Below are 17,031 nucleotides of genomic sequence, written 5' to 3' on the forward strand. Positions count from 1 at the left end.
TCAAGAGAAAAGAACAATCCATGCACTAGCAGGCATACAAATACAAAACATACATAATAATAATGCAAAAATGACAATTAAGAAAAGGCTTTAACATAAAGGTGGGTTTTCGGGGGAGAGATTTAAACGTGGATACTGATTTTGCACATCTTAGGTCAGTAGGTATAGGGCATTCCAGAGCGTGGGGGCCCTGGTTGCAAAGGCCCTGCCGCCCCTTACTGACAAGCTGAGCTGTAGAGGTCTCCAGGAGGGCCTTGTCTGAGGGCCTTAGTGGGTAGAGGTCTCCAGGAGGGCCTTGTCTGAGGGCCTTAGTGGGTATAGGGGTCTCCAGGAGGGCCTTGTCTGAGGGCCTTAGTGGGTATAGGGGTCTCCAGGAGGGCCTTGTCTGAGGGCCTTAGTGGGTAGGGGTCTCCATGCAGGAGGGCCTTGTCTGAGGGCCTTAGTGGGTAGAGGTCTCCAGGAGGGCCTTGTCTGAGGGCCTTAGTGGGTAGAGGTCTCCAGGAGGGCCTTGTCTGAGGGCCTTAGTGGGTAGAGGTCTCCAGGAGGGCCTTGTCTGAGGGCCTTAGTGGGTAGGGGTCTCCAGGAGGGCCTTGTCTGAGGGCCTTAGTGGGTAGGGGTCTCCAGGAGGGCCTTGTCTGAGGGCCTTAGTGGGTAGAGGTCTCCAGGAGGGCCTTGTCTGAGGGCCTTAGTGGGTAGAGGTCTCCAGGAGGGCCTTGTCTGAGGGCCTTAGTGGGTAGGGGTCTCCAGGAGGGCCTTGAGGGCCTTAGTGGGTAGAGGTCTCCAGGAGGGCCTTGAGGGCCTTAGTGGGTAGGGGTCTCCAGGAGGGCCTTGAGGGCCTTAGTGGGTAGAGGTCTCCAGGAGGGCCTTGAGGGCCTTAGTGGGTAGAGGTCTCCAGGAGGGCCTTGAGGGCCTTAGTGGGTAGAGGTCTCCAGGAGGGCCTTGAGGGCCTTAGTGGGTAGGGGTCTCCAGGAGGGCCTTGTCTGAGGGCCTTAGTGGGTAGAGGTCTCCAGGAGGGCCTTGTCTGAGGGCCTTAGTGGGTAGGGGTCTCCAGGAGGGCCTTAGTGGGTAGGGGTCTCCAGGAGGGCCTTGAGGGCCTTAGTGGGTAGGGGTCTCCAGGAGGGCCTTGTCTGAGGGCCTTAGTGGGTAGAGGTCTCCAGGAGGGCCTTGTCTGAGGGCCTTAGTGGGTAGGGGTCTCCAGGAGGGCCTTGTCTGAGGGCCTTAGTGGGTAGGGGTCTCCATGCAGGATGGCCTTGTCTGAGGGCCTTAGTGGGTAGAGGTCTCCAGGAGGGCCTTGTCTGAGGGCCTTAGTGGGTAGAGGTCTCCAGGAGGGCCTTGTCTGAGGACCTTAGTGGGTAGAGGTCTCCAGGAGGGCCTTGTCTGAGGGCCTTAGTGGGTAGGGGTCTCCATGCAGGATGGCCTTGTCTGAGGGCCTTAGTGGGTAGGGGTCTCCAGGAGGGCCTTGTCTGAGGACCTTAGTGGGTAGAGGTCTCCAGGAGGGCCTTGTCTGAGGGCCTTAGTGGGTAGGGGTCTCCATGCAGGATGGCCTTGTCTGAGGGCCTTAGTGGGTAGAGGTCTCCAGGAGGGCCTTGTCTGAGGGCCTTAGTGGGTAGGGGTCTCCAGGAGGGCCTTGTCTGAGAGATGGCTGATGATGTGCTGCAAACGATGACTGACTGACTGACCGACCTCAGTACCTAAGCACTGACAGAAAATGGAAACTAAAGTGGATTTGGGATTGTAACACAGTGGGTATTTTAAACTATTTATTTAGCTTTTGATCCTCTATTTGATATTTAAATATCTGAATACCAGGCAGCTACATTTTGAGATTGTGGGTAGAGTCATGACCTTGAACTAGACTATGTTTACAATAAGAGAGGATAACAAAATATGTGAGATGACTCAGATTTTTTATTTTGTGAACTGCCTCCAAGGTTGTGATGTTGTTGTGAGTTATTTCTGTTTTCTTGTGTGTAAATGTATGTAAATTAAATGCTCAGGAGAAACATCATATTCTGTTAAGTGTGAATGTAGACAGATGTGGATGTATTGTTGGCTATAGTCAATATGCTACAGTAATAGTATTATTACAGTAGATTTATCATAAGTTAATGGAAAAGAAACAGCCTTCATTTGAATGTGAATGCAATATTCTAGTGCAGGTATAGCAATGGATAATGTATATTTTGTAGAAACCTATACTGTATAAACAAACAAACCCAGTATTGTATGCACTAAGTGCTGTGAACACAGTGTATAGCCTATACTTTCGCACGCGCAACATCATGGGCGTGCACGACACGCACTTGCTGGTGCACGCTTTAATGCCGGGTGTATAGTATCGTACCAGCTGTGCTTAATCATAATTACGTGCTCGGTTTGGAAAAGTTTGATGTAGTTTGTTGTAGGTAATAGTTTCATTGAAAGCTTATTAGTTGGTAAGTGTGCTTATTTGAAGAAATGCAAATCTAACAATAATAAAATGATATGCATTATGCAATAATAGGCTAGGCCTATATGGTCGAATATGACATATGATATCAAGGCATTTAAGTAATGTAATAAGTTGCTATAACCCCGTACCCCTGTCCCACACAAGTGATACTTGTCCAGACCATAGACCACAGACACAGGACGATATGCATTGGGGGACAAAGTTCTTAAGAATGTGTTGTTGCGACTGTAGGCCACTGTTTACTATGAAAACCTGCATTTCCCGTCAGTCAGTCAGTAAGTGTGTCATGTCACGCCTCGTGTCATGCCTCCATATATGGTCACGCCTCATGAAATCACGCCTCGTGACACGTCACGCCACCATATATGGCCGTTTCCATATATGATATAAGATCACGACACTGACCTCATCAAACCCTGGATAGCCATACATGGAAAAGACTGGATCATCACCTAGATCTCCATATATGGAGCTGAGCCGGCCAGCAACTCTACATCTGACCTCAAACCCTTAGATCTCCATATATGGAGCTGACCTGTTCTGACATTCCATATGTTGATCCTGCCCCACCCGTCCTTCCTCTTCGATGTTTCCCTTTTTTTTTAATGTTCTGTTTATTCATTTTTTGTTTTTTTTACAAATATAGAAGTAAATTGAGAAATAAAAACAGAGTGACAAATACAAAAAACTAAAACACACACAACAACAAAACACAAACTCCCAATCAAGACAACCAAAGAACATTCAAAACACAACAAAACAAAACAATAAAAACAATATATAAAATATATAAAAAATAAATAACTCCAATATAGTCAATATACATAGCAGATCATGGTCACAAACTTCATCCAGACAAGACAGGTTGGCCAGTCAGGCGACAGTTATTCAGGTTCAATCGGGGGCACAAGTGTAACGCGGTCAACATGAGAGAGAAAAGGCTGCCATGCTTTACTGAATTTGGAGATTGAGCCACGCAATGTATATTTAATTTTTTCCAATTTTCGATGTTTCCCTTTTGACTGATACCTGTCCATTCAAACTCTAGACGGGCCCGCCCCAAAGTTATTAGTAGAGTTCTCAGGCACAAAAATGAAGGCCCGGCCCTACCTGGGCCCTCATCAAACCCTGTACACTCAAGACACTGCCCCCGCTGCCACCCTTAGATCTCCATATATGGAGCTGACATTCCATATGTTGATCTGACCTCCTCAAACCCTGTACACTCAAGACACGCTCCATGGCCAGTACAGAATTAATTCCATATGTTGATCTGACCCCCCCATGCCAAAGCACCAGCGCTCGCCCAGCAGTCTGCCGTCACCCAGGCAGATGTGTGCACGTGACCTCACTTCTCGCCCTCAGGGCGTCTTACTGGTATAGTCTGATTGGCAAGATGGTCTACTGTTATTTATCTTTCTATTTCCACAACAATATAGTCTACAGAAAAATATGGCATATTTTGGACATCATTGATCATGACTAATACATTTTTAAGAAATGTAATTTAATGTATTTTTTTTTTTATGTAATCGTTTGACAGCCCTAATACTACACACACACACACACACACACACACACACACACACACACACACACACACACACACACACACACACACACACACACACACACACACAGAGAGAGAGAGAGAAGCTGCTACTACTGTCATTCTTTGTTTTTGGCTTGAAATCATCTCCTGTAAATTTTGTTTGTGTACAATTGACTCGAGTCAATTAATTTTTTTAAAGCTTTATCTGATAGTTGTTTTGTGATATTACATGGGATGCTTAAGTGCACATGGCTCGTATAGGTCAGTAAGGAGGGAGTTACAATAGTCAAGTTTTGACAAGACTGTTGTCTGGATTAGGAGCTGGGCTGACTCCTGGGTGAGGAACGGTCTAATTCGTTAGATTAGGAAGCAAATGGACCCTTATTGGTCTGTAACTCGGAGAGTATATTTGGTTCCATTTGTACACTCTCAGAGTTAACTTAACATTGATTTTACAATATAAATTGGGATCCCAGAGACATAAATGCCATTAAATGGGGTCCGTAGACTGATGCATGTCAAACTGGGGGTCCTTAAAAATCCTCTCTTATGGGGGTCCCTGGTATATCTATTCAAAGTCTGCGGGCTAATTAGTGTCAATTTGGGGGTCCTTGATGTGAAAAGGTTGTTTGTGGACCCATGATTGAAGCATGATACGCCTACACTTGACACACTGTAAATCCCTGGAACATGTGACGCGTTTAAAACCTAAACACCATGTGTGTAATAATAAAATGCCAAATGTTTATTAATGGTCATAAAATACAGTCGAACACGAGTTCACTCAAACACCTCACGAGAACACCTAGTGTGTTTGAATTCTAAACACCTATATGACTGACTTTGATTGTAAAAACTAAACACGTAAATGTGTTTAAAAAGTGTTACTGGCGATTAAACATGTTCTTCTGTTTATAACCTAAACGTTTTAAAAGTGTTACATTACAAATAAGTGTTTAGAACCTAAAAACTTGGGTTTAGTGTCTGTCAAATGTCAACTATAGGCCTATCAAAGGCCTGTCAGACACACAAGGTTGTACATTTATCATACTATCATTTAACTTTGGGCAACATGTAAAGTAAACCCATCTAGATAAAAGTTAATTAACACCGTCCTCGGTGCAGGAAAACACAGAAAGGTAAACGATAAGAAAACTAGCAGCATTTGCAAAACGGGTACGATTAATTACCCAAATAAAGTGTATCCCGTCAAAACGCCACATTATTTAACCGTTAAATTTAACTCTGTCTGACACTATTATATTACATTGATTCAGGACTATTACAAACTCAGAATGAATATGTGTAAAGGTAGCAGATCTGTTTACATGCATGCATTTTGATGAATTGAACATGGTGGACCCTGTTGTAAACAAGTGTAGGCCTAATGCTTTATTGGGTCGTCCACTCACAGTTAATAGTCTTTGTATTGAGTTTGTGCTTGAAATGTACTGTAATTCTGCAAACTGTTAATAAATATTTCAATATATATATAGGCCTATCAATCAATCAAAGCAGTAGGTCTATAGCGGTCTACTTCATTGGTTTTCATTGGTTTAATTCATTGGTCATAGTTTCAAACTCACAGATTCGGCACAAACAAACAAGGGACTAAATTCATTTCGCTCCTATGCCACCAAAATGTGGAACGCCCTACCAACAGTCATTAAGACATGCTAATCCTTTGACTCCTTCCAAACAGCTCTCAAAGGGCACCTACGGACGGCTGCAATTTGAAACTGGCCCCCGTAAAATCTCTCCCTCACTGTATATGTTTCTTTTCCCTTTTTACCTCCCTTATGATGAATTCCTGTTCTGACTTATAGAAGTGTCTATTTGTACGTCTCTAAATGTTTTGATGAATTGAACAAGGTGGACCCTCTTGCAAACAAGTGTAATGCTTTATTGGCGTCGTCCACTCACAGTTAACAGTCTTTGTATTGAGTTTGTGCTTAAAATGTACTGTAATTCTGCAAACTGTTAATACATATTTCAATCAATTAAAAAAGAAAAGAAAATAGCTGGTCAAATGGCGCCATCATGTGGACAACCTAGGCTACTGCTGTCAACCCTGGAGTAAACCCTATGGCGTAAACACGTTTTTAGTTCACTTCCTCTTCCTGAAACAATACAAACTCCACCCGTCTGTCTCCCAGCATACATTACACTGCTAGTGTAAATACAGCATACATTACACTGCTAGTGTAAATACACATACATTACACTGGTAGTGTAAGTACCAACCTGCCTGAAGAAACGCCTGTTCATTCACCATTGCACAACGGGAATATAAGTGGCATATTAAAGTATTAAAGTTAATAGGCGTCGACGCAGGTATTAATTTCGTCCGTGGAATTGACGGTGGAATTGTTGTCCGTGGAGACGAAGACAGGCAAGTTGAGACAACTGATCGGGTAAGTGTTTTAATCACTTTATACTGGAACTATACTGTCTGTAGCCTACAGTTTTTACAGTGTTTATGCAATGACATGATCAATTGACAATTAAGTGACGGTCCCTCGGATGAACATATAAAACGTAAGCCCAACACTCGCATACACATACGTGGCATCATGACATAGGCCGCAAAATTAATGATTGAATCTCTGAGTCTGCATTAGCCCTAGAACGGCTCTTGTTGTTACATACAGTATGTACAGTATTTGAACTGAGGACCCCCCCCACACACACACACACACACACACACACACACACACACACACACACACACACACACACACACACACACACACACACACAAATCTGTTTAGCATTATGTCACTCAAAGTTAACATTGGAATGTATAATTGATTGTGTGTGTGCGTGTGCGTGTGCGTGTGCGTGTGCGTGTGCGTGTGCGTGTGCGTCTCTAGACTCCATCATTCCAACATGGACACAGTGATGACAGAACCCTCTGAACTCCATCATTCCAACATGGACATAGTGAGGACAGAACCCTCTAGACTCCATCATTCCAACATGGACACAGTGAGGACAGAACCCTCTGGACTCCATCATTCCAACATGGACATAGTGAGGACAGAACCCTCTGCTCTGCACAATAATCACAGTGACTGAACATCAGGAGAGACACTGATCGTTTCCTGTCTGCTTTGTTGTGTCTTTCAGAGCCATTTTGAACCCAGTGTGCACGCAGAGCAGTGGACCAATCAGTACAGGTGAGGTATCCTAGTCAACCAATCAGTACAGGTCAGTTATCCTAAACACAGGACAGCTCACCAGTGTTGTTTTTGGCAGCAAATTTCTATTTTAGTTTTAGTCACATTTTAGTCACCTGGAATGTCTTAGTGTTAGTCTAGTTTTAGTCGACTAAATGTCATAAGATTTTAGTCGACTTAAGTGTATTTTGAACTTGTGAAATGGGACATTCTGCAATACGAGTACTTTTACTTATAATACTTTAAGTACATTTTTATGCCAATACTTTTGTACTTTCACTCGAGTACATTTTGAATACGGGACTTCTACTTGTAACGGAGTACGTCTACATTGCGGTATTTATACTTTCACTTACTTTTCTTCCACCACCGGTCACAGGTTCAAGTTCTCCAGGTCCGGGCTGTTCCAGTGCAGCGAGACAGCGTTGGTGTTTGAAACGACAGGCGAAGGAGAGGTCCTCTACAGGACTGTTCAGTGGGAGGAGAGATGGTTCCAGCCAACAGGAAGGACTCCTGCAGGTCCTCTGTTTGACATCCAGTGTCCTCAGAAGTCTGTCTGCCAGCTACACCTGCCACACTGTGACATCACACCTGGTGAGTCAGCTACACCTGCCACACTGTGACGTCACACCAGGTGAGTCACTGTTGAGACTTGGATGGTTAGAGCGGCGTGATTACATACAAAGTCAATGCAAAGACCAGAAGTTGCGCGGACGGGCATGGCGTGAACAAAGCTAACAGCCACCTGGTGTCTATATTTATATATAGATTTAAATGTTCCCGTTCATAGCCTACTGCAGGCCTGGTTGACTATAGAATATTTAAATGTTCCAGTTCATAGCCTACTGCAGGCCTGGTTGACTATAGATTTAAATGTTCCAGTTCATAGCCTACTGCAGGCCTGGTTGACTATAGATTTAAATGTTCCAGTTCATAGCCTACTGCAGGCCTGGTTGACTATAGAATATTTAAATGTTCCAGTTCATAGCCTACTGCAGGCCTGGTTGACTATAGATTTAAATGTTCCAGTTCATAGCCTGCTGCAGGCCTGGTTGACTATAGAATATTTAAATGTTACAGTTCATAGCCTACTGCAGGCCTGGTTGACTATAGATTTAAATGTTCCAGTTCATAGCCTACTGCAGGCCTGGTTGACTATAGAATATTTAAATGTTCCAGTTCATAGCCTACTGCAGGCCTGGTTGACTATAGATTTAAATGTTCCAGTTCATAGCCTACTGCAGGCCTGGTTGACTATAGATATAAATGTTCCAGTTCATAGCCTACTGCAGGCCTGGTTGACTATAGAATATTTAAATGTTACAGTTCATAGCCTACTGCAGGCCTGGTTGACTAGATTTAGAAGACATTTTGAAGCTCTTAATTGCTACTAAAATGATATATTGTTCATTTGGAGAAGTCCATCATATAACAAGTAAGTCAATGAGTGAGAAGCACAGAGTGGAGTGGGTGGGGCTTAGCGGAGGGTGAAGTGGTTTAGACACTGTGATTTAGTTTACATGCAGTGGAATCTATAACGTTATGTTATTTTCCCCACAGGTGATCTGTCCGTGGCCCACATCACAGACGAGGGTGTGGAACTCTTACAACCGCAGAGAGTGACCCAGACTCATGTGGTTGTAAATGTGAACCATCTGTCTCTCTTTGGGATCCTGGAAAGAGTCTTGAGCTACTTTCAACCAAAACCAAAACCAAAACATGCTCAGGTGTTGCTGTTCCGTCAAGAGTCACCGATACGGAGGACGATGAGTGTGTTACTGCTGCCCAGTAATGTGCCTTACAGAGAGGTAAATATATCTGTTAAGTAATGTGTCTTACAGAGAGGTAAATATATCTGTTAAGTCATGTGTCTTACAGAGAGGTAAATATATCTGTTAAGTAATGTGCCTTACAGAGAGGTAAATATATCTGTTAAGTCATGTGTCTTACAGAGAGGTAAATATATCTGTTAAGTAATGTGTCTTACAGAGAGGTAGTATTGGACCCGTTAGGGTGCATTTGGTTCCATTTGTACACTCTCAGAGTTACAGAGCCATGAGGGTCAATTTGGTTCCTAACTATCATATAGCTGGGGGCCCCCTGGAACTCCCTCAAGGACCCCTGGGGGTCCCCGGACCCAACTTTGGGAAACTCTGCCTACGTACCTAAATACCGGCCACTATGAATGAACCATCTGATCAAACTGTGTTGGTCATTATAGGTGAAGGTACTTCATGAAAACAAGCAACGCATCGAGCCGGTCACCGCCAACTGTGTTCTCATCCCAGACCAACGCTACCGTCTGTCAGTGCTGCAGTGTCCTTCACAGAAAGTACAACCTAAGGTACGTATTACTATTAAACCTACGTTGTCTGTTTATTGTATGGTAAAGCAGTGTGAGTCAAGGAAACTGTTATTTTCACTCCTTCGCCACTACTAACATTATTACTAGTATAACCACTACAAAATACATTTATTCCCTCTGGCTTATGGCATGTAGTTTTTGATTGTTGTTGGTAGATTTTGTAAAGCGTCCTTGGGTTCATGAAAAGCGCTATATAAATTCAAGCTATTATTATTATTATTATTATTACAACTATACTACCAATACTAATATTATTACTGCTGCTACAATCACTACCTAGCAAGCACTACTGTATCACTACTACCATTAGGATACAACTATAATCACTACTGTATCACTACTACCATTAGTATACAACTATAATCACTACTGTATCACTACTACCATTAGTATACAACTATAATCACTACTGTATCAATACCACCATTAGTATACAACTATAATCACTACTGTATCACTACTACCATTAGTATACAACTATAATCACTACTGTAGCACTAAAAAGGTCTCTGTTTTCAGGATGCACCTTATTTTGAAGACTATGGACCAAATTACCATCCAACGTTCCTGGTGTCTATGGATGTCAATGCAGAAAACTTCTCAATGGAATTACTGAGCCCCAACTCTGGACCGGTCTGGCAGCAAGACATTACCCTGGAAGGTAAAGTTATGGACTTTCATTCAACCTTGGGATGTAGCAAGCCGGTCTCACCCAAATACGGTGAAATGGCACAGATTGGCAATTCAAATATACACACCTAGAAAACCCCCAAATCCGTACATATTACACTGACACTGAAATGCTCCACATAGGGGCCCCTCCGCATAGGGGGGGGGCGACACGATTCCAACGAGCCCACCCCCATCCAAAACGGTTGAGAAATGGCCGAATGGCCGACATATCCACGGACCGGCCGGCATATCAAACGACCGGCCGACATATCCACGGACCGGCCGACCTATCGCACCGGCCGGCCCGTGGGCCGGTACAAATGGATTCTGCCCTTGCTGGAGGTATAGAAGGATACAGCCCCGCCCCCCGAGCCATTCATTTCAATGGAAGTTGCTCAGTGGCGTTTTGAAGCACCCGGAAGACTGCCGGAAGTGCCGTTATAACTCAACGGCTCCAATGAGCGGAAGTTAAGCCCGGGATGACGCACCGGTACGCACATGACGCCACTGAACGTCACGTCCACTTCCATGGAACGTGCTGCAGTTCCACTTTTCGCCAGTAGGTCGTGGCAGCGTCAACGTTGGATTAGCCTTACTGGAGGGGCGTGGGGACACCACCGAGCACGCTGAAGCGTGCCAGTTGTCGCGTGGAACTTTGTGAAGTTCGGTAGCGCCGACTCAGCCCCAGGCGAGTTGCAACCCAATAGTAAATCATGTCAAACCCGATCTCACTCTCCCTCTCCCTCACGCGGTGAAATAGCAATCTGTCGCGGTCAAAACAGTAGTAGTGTAATATGTAGGGATTGAGGGGGTTTATGTCGGGACTTACCAGTCCGTGCTATTTCACCGTGGTGAGATGGGCCTCGATGGTTCGTTTCTGTTCATAATTTGAACACTTTTATTTCTTGCAGCACAATCTACAGGAGCAGCTGCTTCCATACCAGCACAATCTACAGGAGCGGCTGCTTCCATACCAGGTGAGTCTCTAGCTTGTAGATCTGTTGTTACTTCTATACCAGGTGAGTCTCTAGCTTGTAGATCTGTTGTTACTTCCATACCAGGTGAGTCTCTAGCTTGTAGATCTGTTGTTACTTTGGATGTTTTAGCGTGACGCTGTAGTGAGGTCAACTAGGACGTTAATTAATGAACAAACACGTTTAAATAAGGAGATAAGAGATTTCTGCAGCAACGATCTATAACGATATCTATAACGATATCTATAACGCACACACACTGTGTGAATATATATACTACCAGCACAAACTATCACTTTACTGCAATTTTTAGAATAAGAATTGTTAGCTCCTATATGGCACTTTCCATTTTAAAACAATGTCAAATGAAAACCAACAACTCAACGTTCAATCCTCCTTAACTTCAGCGAAACACTTTGTGGACCAACATCGGCGTTCCCTGGTTGACAAGGTGAGGAATGTGGGTCCCATCCTAGATGTACTCTTTGAGAAGGACATCATAGACAATGAGGGCTACAGCAATGTGGAGTCCAAGACCACCACTCGGGACAAGATGAGGGCAATCTATGCTCTCCTGACCTCCAGCCCAGCCAGAGACACTTTGTACAAAGCTCTCCAGGAATACGAGCCTTCTCTCCTTAAAGATCTGTAAGTCATTTGCATTTAATTAAGCCATTTTGGGGCGGGAACCCCTTGTGGTGTTTTAAAGCATTATGTTATACTTTAGCTGTTGAAAAATGGCAGATCTACAAGCTACGAACTTGTAGGTCTTTTTTGAAAAATTGTGAGAATGTGCCTCGAATCTTTGAATATATATTATTACAGAGTGAACATTTTAACTTCTGGGGAGGTCCCTGGAACAACATATTATTTTCAGATGGGGGTCGATGGCCAATTACATATAATTGTTGGGGTTCTTGACATGAAATATTGAGCACCACTGATACAGAAACATGAGGTATTTCAGAAAACTGTCAGAATTTAGAAGACATTTTATAAATTTCGACGTCAGGCCTAAATGGTTTAAGTTTTTTTTTTTTACAAGTTACAAGAGAATGGAGCTTTTCGGGCCGTGTTATTTTAATCATTATAATTCATCCTCTTGATTCCCAAGAGCCCCACACTTTCATTCCAATGTTAATCTACAGATTAATTAACCTGACGCTGCCAGATGAGGGCGGTATTGGATAACCATGTTCCCCAACACAGCACTCATCTGGGATCTCTCAGGGAGTTGAGCTAAGGGCGTGAGCTAAGGGCGGGATATGTGCGAAACCGGATGTGAAGCTATATAGACACGTCAATATGATTGGTTGTGTTTGCACGCCCACACGGTGATAGACAGACGGTCCCATCCAATCATCTACCAAGTATCTTGAAAAAAAGGAACAGCCCCGTCATCGAATTTGCTTCCGCGATCCCAGATCCCAATAAGCTGTGAAACAAATTTGTGTAGCAAGCTTCTTGGATCTGGCAGCGTCAGGTTACAGATTAATGAGAACCTTTGTGAACCTGTACATATTTATTAATGTACGATCAGCCCTTAAAACAAGGCTCCAGACTTCCCAAAACAAACTGGTCAGGCTACTACTTGGCCTCACTCCCCGAACCCACCTCACCCCTGCCCACTTTGACAGGCTGGAATGGCTTTGGGTTGAGTAGAGCATCTTGCAATGGGTCTGGTCCACAAGATTCACTACACCACCAAGATACCCATGTACCTGTCTAGATACTTCACCAAGATACCCATGTACCTGTCTAGATACTTCACCAAGATACCCATGTACCTGTCTAGATACTTCACCAAGATACCCATGTACCTGTCTAAATACTTCACTAAGATACCCATGTACCCGTCTAAATACTTCACTAAGATACCCACGTACCCATCTAAATACTTCACCAAGATACCCATGTATCTGTCTAAATACCAAATACCAAAATGTGGACCAACGGTCATTAAGACATGCAAATCCCTTGACTCCTTCAAAACTGCCCTCAAAGGGCACCTACGGACGGCTGCAATTTTAAACTGGCCCCCGTAAAATCTGAATTTGTGTTTCTGCACAGATATGGTTATTCACAGCAGCGGTGTTGTTCTTCTCCTGTTAGGAAGTAAGTGATGCTGTTGATGGACCAGGAGTGCTGTGCTTCCTTGCTTGGCCACCAGATGTCCCCCTTGTCGTTGCGTCCATATTGCCTGTGTCTCAGCCTTTGTCCCGTGCTTGTTCATGGGATTTGGGGGTTTAGTTTATTTAGGATCCCCATTAGCTGCTAAACCTGGCAACAGCTATTCTTCCTGGGGTCCTCACAGAACAACATACATACAAAAATTGAAACAAGAACAACATTACAGATATCACAAAATAAATACATTAAAGCATAACAACCATGCAACAACCGTGCATTCACTCTAGATTACATTAAAATAAACAGAATTACAATTTACCATATATATAAAAAGTCCTTCAGTCTTTTCTTAAAATGCCTTTTACCCTTAATTTCTGTAATGCATACTGGTAGAGAGTTCCAGAAAGTCATTGCCCTGTACATGACTGTATTCTTCATTGCTTCAGTTCTTGGCTTAGGCACTGTAAATCGACCCATTGCAACATGTCTGGTATTATGTATATGTCTATCGCTGGTATAATGAATATTTTTATATAAGCATTTTGGTTTTTTATTTGAACAAATGTTCCTAAAAAATCCAGCCAGACTGGCAGCTAATCTCTGCTCCACCAACAGCCATGACAGCTTCTGATGATTTAACAGTGTACTAGATCTAGTATTGGGGGGGGGGGACGGGGACGCACGCACGCACATTGTAATTGATTGGCCGGAATGAGATGGTGTACAGTATGACGACGAGAGCACCCCTCACTTCACACAGGTGTGATTTTTATTGTTCTGTAAAGCTCTTTGAGCTGAACTTCATGTCATGAAAAGTGCTGTACAAATACATACATGTATGTAAATGTAATGTAGATCATTATTAAATATCACTGTCGGATGCATTCATGTATGTTTGATTTGTGACATTTCACACAAACTGTAACTCACAATAATGCCAAATAAACTGATTTTACAGGACTGGACTTGGACTAGACTAGAAGTTAATGGTGTGCATTGTGTAACGATTTGAACAAATCATATTTACTTATGCATGTGTTGTGTATCGATCTGTGTTGTTCGATTCATGGGTTAATTAGTCATGTTTAGACTACATACGCCCTACCAACAGTCATTAAGACATGCAAATCCCTTGACTCCTTCAAAACCGCTCTCAAAGTCCTCTTAGTGTGTAGCTTCAGGGTAGGGTCGCTCAGCGGAGGACCCCAGCTTCAGGGTAGGGTCTCTCAGTGGACGACCCCAGCTTCAGGGTACGGTCTCTCAGTGGACGACCCCAGCTTCAGGGTAGGGTCGCTCAGTGGACGACCCCATCTTCAGGGTAGGGTCTCTCAGTGGACGACCCCAGCTTCAGGGTAGGGTCTCTCAGTGGACGACCCCAGCTTCAGGATAGGGTCGCTCAGTGGACGACCCCAGCTTCAGGGTAGGGTCGCTCAATGGACGACCCCAGCTTCAGGGTAGGGTCTCTCAGTGGACGACCCCAGCTTCAGGGTAGGGTCGCTCAGTGGACGACCCCAGCTTCAGGGTAGGGTCTCTCAGTGGACGACCCCAGCTTCAGGGTAGGGTCTCTCAGTGGACGACCCCAGCTTCAGGGTAAGGTCGCTCAGTGGACGACCCCAGCTTCAGGGTAGGGTCGCTCAGTGCGGGCACTCGGCACACCCGGTGCGCAGCCCACTGTGATTTTCGAACGACAACGCACCGAGTGCACTGAATAAACGAACGACAAGAGAGCACACCGGTGCGTTCAGGGCGCATTTCCGAACGCACCCTAGGTGTCAACACCCCCTGCACTGCATTCTGGGTAATGTTAGATGTTTTTTCATGGCACCCTATTGGTCTTCTGGGTAATGCTAGATTGTTACACACCATTATGAAATGATGACCGATCTCCGATTATTTGCAGGGTCATAATTATCTTCCGATTCTGACCGATTTCGATATTATACAGAGGACCACCATGGACACAAGCCTAGGTCTTGGCCCAAAGCCTGTTAAAAAGTATTCAATCAATCAATAAATACATAAATAGCATATACTCTTTTCCTAGTGTCTGTTTTCACAACTGAATGAGATGATTACGCATAATTCAATGTAGATTTTGACGGGCCTTTTGACTGATACCTGTCCATTCAAACTCTAGACGGGCCAGATTTACAGTAGAACAAAACAAACAAAATTGTCTGGAACCAGTGGCTCAGTGTGTTAGTTAGAACGCTGCCACATGATCGGGAGATGGTGGGTTCAAACCCCAATCAAGTTCAAACAAAGAAATAAAGGGGCCAATCCCACCCCAGTCTTTACTGTGACACTTTGCATTCCACACTAACATCAAGTAGCACAGAAAAGCTGTGTTGTAGTAACCAGCAGTTAGCTCAGTGTGATGAGTGGCTGTGCTTATGAGCCACAGGTCCAGGGTTCAAATCCAGCATTAGTCATGTGGCTCTGTGACACTTTGCTTTGCACACTGACTTTCAGAAGGACAACTTTAAAGCAGCACAGAAATTCCTCAATGGCCCAACGGCTAAGTCAAATGTTATCCGTAGTATACCTAGTAGAAGTGTTCCGGTTCAAATCACAGACAGTGGATAATTGATATCCATATAGATCACCGACACTGTCCATATCCATATCCTAGTAGAAGTATGCTGGCCACATACTCCTAGTAGGATGCTGAGTAGTGTCGAGTGTCGAGTGTGTGCAGTTAAGAGCCTTGGTGGATAAATCAGATAATATCCATAGAATACCTAGTAGAAGTCTGCCGGTTCAAACCCAACATAGGATGGTGCTGGTTCAAATCACCATCACCTAGAGTAGGTATGACTGTGTGCCGTTAAGTGGCCCGGTGGATAAATCAGATAATATCCATAGAATACTTAGTGGGATGACAGGAGGAGAGTAGGCGAGGTGGCCCCAGGCAGGAGAAGAGTAGGCGAGGGGGGGTCAGGCAGGAGGAGAGTAGGCGAGGGGGCCCCAGGCAGGAGGAGAGTAGGCGAATGCCTCTCATCCTCCGCAACACCCATTCTCATACACCGCTACACACCGCGAGGATATGGGCTATAGCCCATATCGTACGGCATACTATAGCATGCCGTTTTTTATCATTTTTGAGGATTTGAAAAAATTAAATAAAAAAACTATGGGACCCATGCCCGCCATAGCCCATGTCAAAACCCAATTGGGCCCAGATGGACATGTTAGCTGGGTAAAGTGGAGACGTTTAGCAATGTTTCTCATTCCACGGACGCGTGGTCATGACAAGCTGTACCTCGTTGTAAAGGTGACTAATCAACGATTAAAATGATGTAAAACACAATACCAATTGGTATTATTAAAGTGGAGAAATAATGGACCAAAGTTAAGTTTCCGGTCCCTCACGGATCACCGCCCTCACGGAGCACGGTCCCCTCACGGAGCACGGCCCGCTCATGGAGAACATCTCGTCCAGGAGACTGCAGCTGGGTGCTATTGACTGAGAAGGCCACTTTATTTGTATCGCCTTGTAATGGCTCCGTTAGTTCCCTAGGTGGCAGTAGTAGGCTACAAAAAAAAATCATATGTTTTTGTTTCTGAAGAAAATATGCTCTAGTCTAGAATCTACACTAGATTCTAGACTAGAGCATATATTTAAATTAGAGCTGGGACTCGATTAAAAAAAAAAATCTAATTAATCAGAGGCTTTGCGATTAATTAATCTAGATTAATCACATTTT

The 17,031-nt window shown here is 44.1% G+C and overlaps 2 protein-coding genes across 2 annotated transcripts in view; both read left to right on the forward strand.

Moving 5' to 3' along the window:
• Window positions 1–17,031, forward strand: part of zc3h14 (zinc finger CCCH-type containing 14) — a 90,373-nt gene that overhangs the window by 40,207 nt on the left and 33,135 nt on the right. The gene's annotated exons all lie outside the window — the stretch shown is intronic.
• On the forward strand, window positions 6,938–13,433 carry LOC310877024 (NACHT, LRR and PYD domains-containing protein 1a-like). The gene is made up of 9 exons (XM_083790669.1): window positions 6,938–7,037; window positions 7,134–7,183; window positions 7,563–7,777; window positions 8,744–8,991; window positions 9,405–9,527; window positions 10,068–10,209; window positions 11,132–11,197; window positions 11,602–11,842; window positions 13,307–13,433. Exons 1-9 carry the CDS (start codon window positions 6,939–6,941, stop codon window positions 13,311–13,313), a joined length of 1,191 nt encoding a protein of 396 aa, XP_083646795.1. The 5' UTR covers window position 6,938; the 3' UTR covers window positions 13,314–13,433.

Source organism: Protomyctophum parallelum (genome assembly GCF_964188405.1).
Source record: "Protomyctophum parallelum genome assembly, chromosome: 19".
In the NCBI taxonomy this organism is placed as follows: Eukaryota; Metazoa; Chordata; class Actinopteri; order Myctophiformes; family Myctophidae; genus Protomyctophum; species Protomyctophum parallelum.